This window comes from Pristis pectinata, chromosome 5 (assembly GCF_009764475.1).
Source record: "Pristis pectinata isolate sPriPec2 chromosome 5, sPriPec2.1.pri, whole genome shotgun sequence".
NCBI lineage: Eukaryota > Metazoa > Chordata > Chondrichthyes > Rhinopristiformes > Pristidae > Pristis > Pristis pectinata.
The window spans coordinates 50,826,519-50,841,697 of NC_067409.1; the positions used below are offsets into that span (position 1 = coordinate 50,826,519).

Here is a 15,179-nt window from a genome sequence, read left to right on the forward strand (position 1 = left end):
AATACTGAAGGATTTCAGCAAGATTAAGCTTCATCACTAGGGTGCATATGGAACTGATTTGCCATTACATCATTCAGAACCAGATGGCTGGGTTTTCCTTTCCTTGATGGATGAGAATTCCTTTGCTGTTATACTCTGTTGCCATTCATTAGGCCAAGTGATGTCCCTGCACCTGCCCTCATCCCTCCATCCCCCCTGCTAGGTAAATAAAGGCCGGGTATTTAGAGACACATATGCCTTAGAAACTCTATATAGGAGAGGCAGAATAGGATAAAATGTTCTTCTCTTCCTTCTGCTTAACTGATGAAGGTCTTCGAACCTGAAATGTTAACTGTTTCTCAACTGCACAGGTGCTGCCTGACCTGCTGAGTTTTTCCAGCATTATCTGTTTTCATTTCAGATTTCCAGTATCTGCAATTTTTTTATTTTCATTTTCTCTTCCTTCTGTTAAGCCGATCTGGTAGGGCAGTCGCCACAACATCCTTTTTCAGGTCACTGGTTAAAATATTAAGTGAGCATTAATGATGTCATTATAGATCAACCTACATACTTAAGAGAGAATGCCACTGGTTACCACAGACATACCTCCCCACCACAGCTTAAAATGGAAGGCTACGTGGACAGTGGGACTTTGGTGGATTAGTCTCCCAGAGAATTTTAACTGGGTTAAAATTATCCCTTAAATTTCTACATAAGATGAAAGGGAATCTTCCCTTGTTAACAACCAGTGGCCTTCTCAAATCATGGCAATGAGATGTGATAGGTTGCTGGGAATCCACTTTGCAGAGTGGATGACATTGATAATTTCTCAATCTTGATGAACATTGTGGATCTATCCACTGAAATCAACAATGTATAAATAGGAATACAATTTTTCTTAGGTTGTCTTAGTACTTAACAACACATGATAGACACTTTGAAGATTTTATAATTTTTAATTATCTTCCTTTAGGCAAGCACGGTCTATTTTTCCATAGATAAAAATGACCACTATAATACAATTTTGAAACAAACTTGAAAAATGAAACATTACACTTCTGTCAACCTTATCTCTTAAAAGTGATTAACAAACTGCATAAGCATGAAGTTATTATATTTTAAAACATAAATGTTTGGTGTGTTCTTTATACCAAAATAACCTGAAATTTGAAAAAAAGTATTTGTCTTTTTTCAAAGAACACATATACATTATGATTCAAATGTTTTTGTATCTTTTTCATAACTTCATGGTAAAACTATTGAATACAATAAAAAATCCTACAAAACCTAGGGCTCTCATAGCAACATGTAAAACTTCAGGTGTTAAAAGTTTTCTGCATTACATTTGAATGAACATTTTTTGAAAAGGAACACAGAAACAGAAGTGACTTGAGTCTAAGCTGTCATTCAATTAGAGCATGGCTGATTTGTAAGTGTGCAGTATAAACATCTTAGGATTGATTTAAACAACAAACTTTGATCTTTACAGTTTTGATCATGGCAAAATGGTATATAATGTAAGAACTTTTATACTATAATTACATGTTGTAACATTTTTCTGGCTAATAGCTTGTGTTTAGGAGATACAGGATAGACTTTACAAGAACTACCAGGAGTGGACAGTTTGGAAATACATAAAATTTAAGGAATAAAATCAGCTTACTATATCTTTTATTGATTTAATAATGAATGAATTGCATTCTAATATTATGAATGTAAAATGGGAAGGACATAATGCATTTGAAGGCTAGTTTTTAATCTAGTAGTGGATTAGAAGTAGAAAAAAGTAAATAGAAAATCAGGCATAAAGTGGAAAATGCTGGAAATGCACAGAAAATTGGGCAGCATCTGTGGACTGAGAAACTGAGTTAATATTTCATGTCAATGACTAACAGATAAGGTCACTGACCTGAAATGCTAACTACTGTTTCTCTTCACAGAAGTTGCCTGATCTGCTAAGCATTTACAGCAATTTATGTTTTTAATTCAGATTTACAGCATCCGGAATATTTTATTTTAGTAGTATACCAAGAAGTGAGATATAATTCACTTTAAATAAATGTGTAGTGACACATTTTGGAAGGCCGGATGACACAACACCTATAGAAAATGGTAAAACTTAAAATGGAGTAAGAGTTAGGGATATAGGCATGCATATCTTTTAAAGTGGGGTGACAAATTGAAAAAGCAGTAAGGAGGGCATATAGGATTTTAATTTTTATACTACATGAGCAAGTGGGAAATGCCTAACTAATATAAATCATTACTTGCACTATATTTGTTTTACATTGTCTTAAGTATAGAAAGGACCTGGAGTCCAGGGAGAGCTACAGAAGAGATTCTCTGTAATGATAGATAAGAACATAGGAAATAGGAGCTGAAATAGAGCAAACTGACCCTTGACTGCACTCTGTTGCTGAATGACCTCGTGGCTAGTCCATGACTAAACTCTATCTTCCTGTCCAATTCCCAAATTCTTCAATTTACTTTCAATGCAAGATATATCCTGAATACACTCAACAAATGGGTATCCACATCCCCTTAGGACATTCCAAAGATTTACAACTTGAGTGAGGATATTTCACTCATCAATTGGATAGCTAATCCATTATTTTGAGATTACACCCCCTAGTTCTATGAGTTCCAGCTAGAGAAAACAATCTTTCAGTATCCACCCTGTCAATCCTTCATCTTATATCTTTCAATGTGATCTCCTCTTATTTATCTAAATACCTGTGTGTGGAGGATGAAACTAGTAAATTTCTCCATACAGGAAAACCCTCTCATCCCAGGAATCAATCTGGTGAACCGTACATCAACAGTATTAAAGAAGTATAACCAGAGTTGTGTATCACTTAATCTTTTATGCCAACCCATTGCAATAAATGCAAAATACTATTTGCCTCCCCAACTGCATTCTTGATTTGCCTGTTAACCTCCGTGCCTTATGCACAAAGGCAAGCAAATCCCCCTGAGTAGTTTCCCGTTGTTTAAAAGTATTCAGTTATTTCTGTTTATCCTTCCAAAATGAATAACATATCCTAGCATTATGTTCCTTCTGCAGTCTTCATGCCTGCAAACTTACTCTGTCTATATCCCTTTTCAGATTCTTTGCATCTTTCTCACAGGCCACTTTACCAGTCAACTTTACACCGCAACCATTGTACTCTGTCCTTTCTAGGTGACTAACATAGACTGCAAGTAGTTGAAGGCCCAACACTGATCAATGTGGTACCCCAGTAATTCCCGGTCTGACAACTTGAAAACATCCCATTCTTCAATTCCATTCATATCTTCTATTCATTCTACAAGTGATCTCCAATGTCATGAATCATTATTGCATAATAACCTTGTGTAGCCTTCTGATAGCTAGCTATGCTATGTTTAATGGTTACTCTATTCTACCAATGCTAGGAGGCTTTAGAGAAAACAAACTAGAGATTTTCCGTTTTTTTTTGAACTGAGCGAAGTAGATTAAGAAGTAATATCATAAAATATTCAAAACCTTTAAGAGGTTTTGTGAAGATAAATTGAAACAACCATTTCCAATAGTCAGTGATTTGATAACAAGTAGTGCAACTGCAAAATCATCACCAAAAAAAAACAATAAAGAAGCTAGGAGAAATTGAGACATATATTAATGCAGTTATTAAGACAAAACATTTTCTAAAATAAAATAATCGCAGGATTCAAATCTGTAATAAAAGCAGATAAATATTCAAAAGAGAAAAGATAAATGGCAATGGAGTCAGGACATATTTTCAGTGTACAGTGGCACCCCTACCAGATGAGTCTGAAGGTTGAGATATTTTAGCTTGACTTATGTTGTATATCTAAATTTGTGTCAAAATTTCATTTAGAAATGTAAGGTGATTAATCCAGTTTAACACATTTTGTAATAAATAAACCATACATTATTGGCACTGAAATATAGATTTACATTAATAAACACTTATACATTTATAACAGCAATGAAAAGTGACATTTTTGTCAAGAAAACATTTTCCACAATGCAGCCAATGTCATTAGGTATGAATTCTGTGTAAATGATGAATCTCAAGATACTACATAGGTATTACTGAGTTTTAACATGTAGCATGTTACTTACGTTTAAACTGATAAGTATATACAAAAAAACAATGTCCCAAGAAACAAGACTATATGTGTGCCAAATTCTACAATTTACAACACTAAATTACTCACACACTATCGATCAATCCATTTTTAAAGAAAGCTAAACTGAAAAGCTCCAAGTTGTTTAAAAATTCTAGAACTGTACCTTACAAACTAATAAAAAGGCAAGCTTTTATCTATCCATGTATTTGAGGTTTCTGCTGAACTGTTCACATATACAATTCAATTGATCATAGACATTAAGTAATAATTTAAGTGCCATATTTTGATAAATACAATCTCAAGAATTCTCTTTCAGATGTATTACTTCAGAGAAGTATGATACTGTCCAGTGTATAAAACTCTGTTCGCACTTTACAGTAAACAGTTTGGATCAGAGAAGTAAATGAAGTTCAATAAAAATAACATTTCACCAAGATTTTCGGTTCATTTCTTTTTTCTCCTACTTTTTGTGCACATTGAAATCGCACAAAATGAAAAAAAAGTCAAAATAGGAGTCTGAAATAGTTTACTAGTTCATGTGAAAACAATGTTCTCCTCTTGTTATATGTGACGAGAATTCATATCTATCCTGGCTTCTGTACCCACACATGTTGCATTCAAAAGGGTCACGGAATCCATGACACCCCATGTGTATTGTAAACATCACATGGTCCAGGAAAAGTACTCTGCAGTGCTCACATTTGTAAACTTTCATATGTTCTCCATCACCACTAATCACTTTGAAGATTTCTTGATTAGGTTCCATACCTGCTCTCATAATGTCATAAGATCTCTGGTCTTCTTTTATCAATGGCAAACCATTTCTTGCCTGCGGAGCTACATGATTAGTTAGGTATATAAGGTTGTTCCGTTCTTCATTATTGCTCTCAGTATCTGTGGAGTCTGGGCAACTGTTGCTTGGAGATGGTTCTCTTTCTGATGATTGTGACTTAGCTTTTGAAATAAGCATTAGATTTTCAACTGCACCATTTTGGCTCGTGGCACTGTTAGTATGACTGTGAGTATCTGAATGTGATTTTTGCATGGGGTACATGTTGCTTATTACCGGTATCACTTCAGAGCTTCCAGCAGGAGTTTGCACAAGTGGACGCAAGGATTCAGCCCCTAGATAATTGATAGCATTGTTAATTGCTTGATCCAAAACATGAGTCTGCATCATCTCACTCTCCTTTTCATAATTTGAATTAGCGTCATACTGAAGCTCTGAAATACCAAGCTGCAGCGTCTTTTCACCTGTGTAATTAGCATATGAACAACCAATATGGTATTATTTTATACAGATTAGATAAATAAGACTTCCTGCTATACAATTAAAGGATCCTGCAGCTGTAAAACTTGCATAAGCCATAAAGAAATCTGCTTAGTCTGAAAAGAAAAAAAAGTCAGCACGAACTGTTGATTTGGAAATGGCATTAATTATGTTCCAGAGAACTAATGATACAAATGTTTATACTTAATAAGATTTGTATTTTTAAGGTTGGTAGCATAAGCAAACCAGTTATCAATGCATTTACGAGCATGCTTCACACACTAGTAAATATGAATACAGATAAACCAAATTGCTACTAGTATATCCACAGAATAAATACAACAGTGGTGGAGGATAAACACAAATATAACAGGAAGAAGGATAGAGCTTATGGCACAAGGCTGCGTGATTAAGGAAAGTGCTGTGAAGGAACAAAGCAAACTAAAGTAACATGTAGAAATGGTGAGATCTGCCTTATGCAGATGGGAAGGGGTAAGAGAAATAAAATCAAAATGCAGAACATAGGAAAATGGACAGACAATTAAACAGAATGTATTTGACTTGTATGCCTAGAAATTAGACCCACTTGCACCTTTTTAAATCCATGAATTAAACAGATAAATTATTTTGTACAGTTTCTGAAGTGTTTTCACACATTATCTTTTGAGGTCCCACCAAATGGGAAATTGGACCAGTCTCTTCTGGTTGCAATTCACTCTACTGTGGGTATCATTCCCTATCAGCATCTCCTCTGTTTCTCACTCACAGTGAAACAAGCAGCAAAACACGCAGGAAGTCAGGAACCATACGTGAATACAAGGATCCCCACAGGGGTGGCCCCATTGCTTACAGTGGCTTAGGATCATTTGGAGCTCAGGGCAGGATCATACACTCCATAACACAGGGAGACCTGAGGAGACCTGAGTGCCATTTTCCCCTTCTTCTCCTGTTCCCAACCGTTTTCCAAATTCCCCTCACTTTTCTCTCATCTTCATAGAGAGTGTGCCTTAAATGACTTGATTTGATTCCTAGTAGGCAGCAGGCAGAAGAAGTACAGTAATGAATTCTTAAAGCCAGGATGTCCCAATTTCTCAACTTTTTTAAGTAACTCCCACCAACCCAATTGGGCTTTAGAGTTAAACATAGCATTCATTTAGCATACCAAAAAGGGGATAATCCAATTTTTAGGCTCTGGTGTTTATTTGTCATTATGGAAAGTAATGGAAGTATTTTGAGCAGCCAGAGTCAATCAGTTAGTATCAGCAGGGATTTTTTTGAAGATCATGAACTTAGATTTATTCTTTGTGGAAATCCTGGATTGTATAAATGAAGCATTTATGGTGAATGTCATATTGCAACTTTTTAAGAAAACATGCATTAAAATTATTTTTTCCACTGGTGTCACCTTCCAGCTTCCTATTTGTTTTTATTTATTTTTCAGAATGATCAGGGCTATGGGTAAGCCTAGTAATTTCCAGGGTAGGGACATGTTTGGCACAGCTTTGTGGGCTGAAGGGCCTGAATTGTGCTATAGTTTTTCTATGTTTCTATGATTCTATCTTGAAGCGTTGTCTTCTGGATGAAACATTAAACCAAGGGCAGGTCTGCTCTCCTAGATGAACATAAAAGATTCCTTGGCACTATTTTGAGAAAGAAGAGGGAAGTTATCCCTAGTGTCTACGCTGTTGTTAAGTATATAACAATATAAAAACAATATGATTGCATTATATTATTGCACTATTGCTTGTCGAAGTTTGTGACTTGGTTTTGTTACATGTACTGAAAGGGCATGGAAGATATTAAGCAAATTTCCTGGTTGAAGTGCTGAACATGGCACAGGCACAGGCACAATGGGTTGAATTGTCTTTTGTGTCTGATTTTCATTACTTCTAAATCTTTGCAGAAAATTTAAGGTCACTAGTTCAAAAGTTTTATTGTCTTCTATTATTATTCCCATTTTAGGTGGTGCTTATGCTTACAGGTTGGGATGACAATACACTGGTATGAAAAGCTTTCTTAAATTTCTGCATTTAATATCGGCATCAAATTTCAGCTCTGGCAATGCATATACAGTACAGATGTAAAATTAGTACTCTTCACACAGGGCTTTTAATGAGCAGGGAGTTGAGAGCCTGTATGGAATTTTACACAGCCAAATTCCCAATATTTGTTTGCATTATGAAGCTTTGCACAGGGGCGTCAAACTATAAAGTTTTATCCATTTTTTCTTCTATACTAAAATATATTCAATTAAAATTTCACAGCATGCTATGCATTGATAACAAATGTTACAGTTTCAGTATAAAGTTGGTTATATTTAATAAATAGGGTAATTTATATTTCAGACAGCCAATGCTTTTGATAAAATAGCTAAAACAGGAATTTCATGTGTACTAACCTGTTCATTTCTGCTACTGGATTGAGTAATTCCAAACTTCTTTTAAATTTTAAATTCAGAAAACTTCCCGATGTGATATTGACCAGATATATCTTCTGATTAGAGGCTCCCAATGTTGCCTCTTTATTAGCAGAAACCAATTAAGTTATCCTATTCTTTTGCCTACTGTGTTCTAACCTGCCAATATCCTTCCAACCTAGCTCACCCTACTGGTGCTGACCATGTGGACTTTGCTAGTGAGTCAGCTATCACTGCCCCTCTCTGTACCTCCCTCCAATATATTTGCTTAGTTGAGAATTATAAAAAAGATCTGCTTGCCGACCACAAGATTAATACAGATGTTTGCATAGATGGAAATCTAAATTGTGGGTGATGGAGACTTCTTCCTAAATGTACCCACACCACCTGGCTATACATTCCAACCAATGCACTGCTCCAAGTATCTTCATGGAGGTCTGGCTCTCATCAGCAAATTACAACATTGTCTGCACCTTGTTCTAGTACTTCCTCTTTCTTGAAGTTTCTCATTATTTTCCACAGCCATGCCTCTCATTTTAAACCTTTGTTCTCTCCACTGTCATTCAGGACAAGTCTTTATTACCTTTCTCCCTTGGCCACTGTCCTATCATGCTTGGTGATTTTAATGTGCTCTCTTTTCTAGGAGTTCAATACCCAGCTATCCTCCATATAAACTTCCCAATTTGTATTCTCAGTCACCTGTTCAGTCTTGCTCTCTCACATGGCCTACCATTCCCATCATCTCAGTCACAGATAGAGTTATCTATGATTACTTTCATTTATTGTCCTCCACTCATCCCCATCCCACCAGCCTCACCTTCCAATCCTACTTTTGCATCAACCATTGCAAAAATCTCTCTCTTATTTCACGTGCATCAATTTTGTTTTAAACTCAGCTGTATAATTACTCAGTCTCCCCTCCCTACAACGTTCCTGCAGCTATTGATCTTGTCAATAAAATTCTTCCATCCATTTTTGGTTTCCATGTCCCTATTAAAGTCATTACTCTCTCTTATCCTATCTACTATCCTAGTTCAGATGTCACCCCAGGACCCAGAAGCCCAAGGGATACAAACTTTAAAAGACAGAGCTGATAGCTGCTTTAGATATTCACCATCAGTCCTGAATTGAGTAAGGCCACTGGGTCACTCTGGATTGCAGAATTAACCCCCAGCTTCTTTTGCTTACTGTAAACTGTCTTCTTGAATGACTTTTCCCTGTCTCTTCCAGCATCAATAAGTGCAAAGTGCTCCTTTTAGCTCAGGGTGAGACTATCTGGTCTGTTTACTCCACCTCTTTCTTCCTACCCTGAAAACAGCCCCAATTTTTAAAAAAAATTCTCCCAGCGTTGATCCCAACTCATACTTTTCTCTAGTTTCTGTTCCTGTATGTTTTCATGCCTTTTGCAAAATCATCACAACTGGTCCAGGAGATACTTCCTGCTCTCTCTACCCTATTCCTACTAAACTACTGACCATCCAAGTTCTCTTCCTGGTCCCTACATTATCTGATGCTGGTATTGATTCTCTCTCATCAGATACTCTGCCATTTTCCATCAAATCTATTCTCATTGACATGCTCCTCAAAACATTGACCCTTGACCCTTCTGCCCTTGCCAACTACCAGCTCATTTCCAATCTCCCTTTCCTCCTTAAGGTCCTTGAACATGTTGCCGCACCTATGTTTCTATGTTTGAGTTACTCCAAACAGGATTCTGCCACCAACACTGTACTAACACAATTCTTGATCAGGAGTTGTTTTAGTACATTCATTGTGACAAAGGTAATTTATCCCTCCTTTGACACAGATCACCTCACCATCTTCCTCCAACGTCTCTCACCATCAAGGAATTGGATTAGATCACAAGTCTCAGGTTTCATATGCGAGGGTCTATTCTTATTTATCCAGTTGCAACCAGAGAATCAACAATAAGTGTTTCTATCCTTGGCCATCTCAAATTAACCATTTAGATGTTGCTCCACATAAACATCATTTGAAAATAAAATATCGGTTTCCACATTGACCCTGATAGCAATCAGCCTTACCTCATCACCCTCAACCCCTATACTTTATCTAAATTGTCAGTCTGAACCAGACTGTCAGCAACCTTCAATCATCTATCGAATCCCTATGCATCATACTTTTGGGCAATTCAAGTTACATGCAGTTCTGTAGAACTATAATATCACTAAAAATCTGCTGTAAATTAATCTGGCATTTCATTGCAAAATTAGCCATCTTACATTAAATTGATCAGTCTAGATTCGCTCTATGGAGCAAAAGTGACTGGTACCAAAATGTAATAAACATTGACAAATGCCTTGAACTGTTCTGAATAAATAAATGATTATTTTTCCTTACTCTACTATTGGTGATCATGCCTTCAATTGCAAAGTACTAATTTGACTGTGCCAGACATATTCAATTTACGTCATTATTACTCGTCCACTCTAATTACAAAAAGTCTTGTGGTCCCATTTCACTCAGACTGCACACGAACCAAGGTAAGCCAATGTTTTAAAATTAGCAAATCATGGAATATATAATGAAAAAGTGAATATTACCAGAATAAACTTGGGCCAATCAGTCAAGCTGACTAACCCTAAAATCCAGATATTTTCAGGCTTTGTGAATGTATTTCATTCATTTTTTAAAATATTTTTTCAAACAAGAGATTTCAATTTTTGTCTCTTAAGTAAAATTATTTCAACCACATACATTCTTTTAAAGTCTCCTATTACAACTGGTGATATTTCACCTTACTCTGAATATTCCTCAAGATTATTCAAATTTTGTTATTAAAACTTAAATTTACAGGGCCTTCCTAGTTAAGCCACTATCCTTACAAACTTAGCAACTATAAACGGTCAGGAGTAAAATATCAGTAAACTTCCATATCATTATCCAAATGATTTTGTTGATTCACGTTATGAAAGTCAAAACATTAAAATTGACAGACAAAAATGTAAAAGTAAACGTTAAACAATTTTTAAAATTATTTAAAAATGGTCCAGATGGTGACATCCCTGCTTTAAAAATATTACAGTTCCCTCTACTTATTTCTTAATATACCTCAACTGCACCCTCATTTATACGCTATTCCCATCTTGTTCCAGCAGGCCCTCCAGATTCACAGTATATTTAAAACTTAGTATGGTCATATCTTGCTTTAATAAAAGGATTAAAAAAAATTGTAGCTTCGTGTCAATATTTAACTGCCTAAAATTAAAGTGAATTTTAGGCCTTAAATGAAATGGGTAAATTAGAGAAAGCAAGTTCAAATTCGGCCAGGTCCGATTATAAAATAGTACTTACATGTTCTGGCAATAACAAACAGTAAACCAGTGTACATTGGTGTACAGCTTGTATGCAAGAAATAATATGTAAGGAATATTGTATTTAATTCTCTTATGCTTACCAACAAACTTCTGTGGCATTGAACTTTTACGTTTTGCAACATTACTTGCTAGTTTGTCCAGTACCATAGCTCTTTCTGATCCAATCTTGCTCACTCCTTCAGCTAGTTCATGTGATTTGCTTTCTTCTTTCACTACAAAACAAAGAAAAAGAAAAATGCAAATCCATTTTTAATCAGAGACAAAAAGGCCACCATGCCACTAGCCCTTATAATGTGTCACTTTTAATATTAGTTGTCTTTGTTAATTGGTTATGGCTCTTTCAGCTTTTTAAACCTCATCACTCTGAAGCTTCTCTTCAATAAAAAAGTCTAATACAATGATCACTGCACACTACAACCAATTTGCTTATTTGATAGTACTTTACTGAAGTATTATTACAGAATAATTAATGTGAACCAATAGATAGCTTATTACTGTTAAAAATAACTCAAGCACAGTACCACCAAGCAAAATGCATAAGGTTATTTATGCTTCTTGCATGTTTTTCAGTGATGCTTTTTGTAAGATCATGAAGGCATTTCCTCCTGGATTTGGAAAAGCAAGTGAAGAAAAAAAATTGAAGAACTCCTTTATGGAATATTGTGCAACTCAGTAAAGAACAGTGTGAGTTTGCTGACAGTGCCTCAGATGTTGCATAAATCCAGCTTCCTCAATATAGAGTCAATATAGAAGTATGAGGAGCAAAATAGCACAGAAGTCTTACATTGCAGAAATAAGGAACTGCAAGTACCCTATTATTCGAACACGTATAGAACATAGAATAGTACAGCAGAGGAACAGACCCTTTGGCTCACGACATCAGCACTGACCACAATGCCAATCTAAACTAATCCCATATGTCTGCACGTGATCTTCATCCCTCCATTCACTGTTTATTCATGTGTACGTCTACATTCCTCTTAAACTGCTATTGTATCCGTTTCTACCACTTCCTCTAGCAGCATGTTCCAGGCATCTACCACCCTCTGTGTAAAAAACTTGCCTCATAAATCTCCTTTAAACCTTCCTCCTCTCACCTTAAACCTGTGCCCTCTAGTTTTTGACATTTCCATCCTGGGAAAAAAAACTCTGGCCATTTACCCCATCTACGCCTCTCATAGTTTTATATACTCCCATCAGGTCGCCCCTCAGCCTCCTACACTCCAGCAAAAACAATTCAAGTTTGTCCAATATGATCTTATAGCTAATACTCCAATCCGGGCATCATCCTGGTGAACCTCTTCTGCAACCTCTCCAAAGCCTTCAAATCCTTCCTGTAGTGCGATGACCAGAACTGCACACAAAACCCCAATCTGGTCTAACCAAAGTATTATACTGCTGCAGCATGACTTCCTGATTTATACACAAGGCCCTGACTGAAGAAGGCAAGTATGCCATATGGTTTCTTTACCACCCAATTGACTTGGGAGCTATGGACTTGCACCTCAAGATCCCTCTGTACCTCAATGCTCCCAATGGTCCTGCCATTTACTGTATTAGCTTATAGTTATATTAGAATTATAGAGTTATGCAGCACAGAAACAGGGCCTTTGGCCCAACTCATCCTTGCCAACCATGGTACCTACCTGAGCTGGTCCCACTTGCCTGCGTTTCACCCATATCCCTCCCTAAGTTTCCTATCCATGTACCTGTCCAAATGTCTTTTAAACATTGTAATTGCATTCATCTCTACCACCTCCTCTGGCAGCTCATTCCACATATCCACTACCCTCTGTGTGTAAAGCATGCCCCTCAGGTCCCCTTTAAATTCTTCCCCTCTCACCTTAAACCTATGCCCTCTAGTTTTGGAATTCCATACCCCAGGAAAAAGACTGTGACCACGCACCTTGTCTATGCCCCTCATGGCTTTGTAAACCTCCATAAAGTCTCTGTAACCTCAGACTCCATTGCTCTAGGGAAAACAATCCCAACCTATCCAGTCCCGCTTTATAATTTAAGCTCTTCAGACCCAGCAACATCCTTGTGAATCTTTCCACACCCTTATTAGCTTAATCACATCCTTCCTATAGCATGGCAACCAGAACTACACATAATGCTCCAAGTGCGGTCTCACCAACACCTTATATAGCTGTAATATGATGTTCTAACTCGGAGTGTTGGAGAACAATAGGGTGAATGTAGGTGGCAGATGCAAAATTTCAAAATACCCCTTACTTCTAAACTGGGCTATCAGACAGGAAATTCAAGTTGTCCTATGTGGCAGGTGGTGATTATCTGTTACTAAGATCTGCTGTTGAATTTCATGTGCAATCTACTCGTAGAGCCATACTTCTCTGGAGAAATCCCAGATTATTTGAAACCCTATTAAAATCAACAGGGAATCTAGGCCTACAGATTAAGAGGCAAAAGGAATGTTTTTTTTGAAGTATTTTACTTCAGTTTAGTATTTCTAATGAAAGTTTATTTTTGTAAAATAAATAGTTTTTTTCATTTATTTACTTTAATTTCTAAATTTTTAAAATTCTTCAGAAAGTCGAAGAGATTTAAAATCTCTTAAAATCTTCACGATCTTTGTGAAGATTGGTCTTTTGTCAAAACCTTCCTGAGGTGATCTGGGGCAGGATCTCTGTACCATACTGCCTGAGGCTTACTCGCCACTGCCACCTCTATGCTCAATTCAAAGGTGCAGAAGGCCTGTGAGATTGGCTCTCCACATCCGAGCCAGGTGAGTGCAGTCAAGCAGGCAGCTCAATCTGGCCCGTTAATCATACATCCCTTTGCATAGATGCTGCTTGACTGGCTGAGTGTTTCTCACATTCTGTTTTGGAATAATGGTATATCATGGCAAAAGTTCTGGCGCTGATTTTAGATACAGAGTTTTGGGAAAACGGTTGTTTATGGAACACATCTCACCCCACCCTTGTATGAATTCCATCTAAAAATAGGGAAGTGAAAGCACTAAGATATCTCTTTTTATTTTAACAGTTAGAAACAATTCTACGAATCACAAACAGTAAGAACAAACCTAGTCTAGGTTTCTGGTGGAATACACAGGAAGTGAACACAATCCATTCACTCCAGCTTCCCTCTCTCCTTCATTCATTAGCTCTGTTGCAATGACTCATTGTTGCCCTTGAGACCCATTTCATGTGAACGCCATACACTTGATTTTACACACAGTAGAATGACCCAGCACTATATTGACATATTAACCTGGAAACTGGATTTCACCCTTAAATGGTGCAGTAAACATATTTTGTATTTAATTTTAATGGCCAATCAGGGGACACCCAAAAATCATGGAGTTTGGGGAAAATTACTTTTAAAAAGTCATTATCAAATTCTTCTCCCAATTTGATGGATTAAAATGAGACCCGTGTGATTCTAAAGGCAAATGTCATCAGACATCGCAGCTTTCTTATTGTAGCCATTTTGGATCATGGGAAGAAAGTCAGGGTGTTAAAGTGCACACTCCATGGCAGCCAAAGCAAATGTACAAAAACTGCCATGGAGATAACAGAAAACACAAGGAAGGGAGGACATACAGTACCTTGTGTGTTCTCCCTTCACTGGGAACCAGGTTGGTGATCAGGATCAGGGCCTGGGGGAGGAGTGGAGAAATGGGGGGTTTGGTTGGGGCACAGGATGCAACCAGATAAGGGATCAGTGAAGGGTAGCGATGTATTGTACTGGTTGCGGTGATCAGTGAATACAGTTAAGTTTGCAGCAACAAGGGTTAAGATTAAATTCTCCATTGGGTTAATTGGTGGGTCAGGGGCGTCTGCTGATCAGGTGTTGGGAGGGAGAATGGTGGCTGGGAGAGGGCATTATTGAATTTCACCCAGTCCAATGTTTATTTATCAGCAAAAACAGAATTCTGAAAGAATTCAGTGGGTCAAGTAGAATTTGGAGGCAAAAGGTGTATGTCGACATTTCAGGTCAAGACAAGATGCAGGGTTTCGACCTGAAGCATCAACTTATGCTTTTGCCTCCAAAAATGCTACTTAACCTGCTGAGTCCTTCCAACATTCTGTTTTTG

General features: G+C 37.0%; 1 protein-coding gene across 9 annotated transcripts in view; it reads right to left on the bottom strand.

Annotated features, from left to right (window-relative positions):
* Positions 1-3,595: 3,595 nt before the first annotated feature.
* The window catches only part of ikzf1 (IKAROS family zinc finger 1 (Ikaros)), a 77,743-nt gene continuing 66,159 nt past the window's right edge, over positions 3,596-15,179 (bottom strand). For 7 of the 9 annotated variants that reach the window (XM_052015868.1, XM_052015867.1, XM_052015865.1 and 4 more), the window contains 2 exons: positions 11,200-11,331; positions 3,596-5,349 (listed from right to left, as the gene is read on the bottom strand). In XM_052015868.1, coding sequence (XP_051871828.1) covers positions 4,625-5,349; positions 11,200-11,331 — 857 coding nt within the window. In that variant the 3' untranslated portion in view covers positions 3,596-4,624. The remainder of the gene's footprint in view (positions 5,350-11,199; positions 11,332-15,179) is intronic. The other 2 variants (XM_052015871.1, XM_052015872.1) reach the window with 2 other exon arrangements.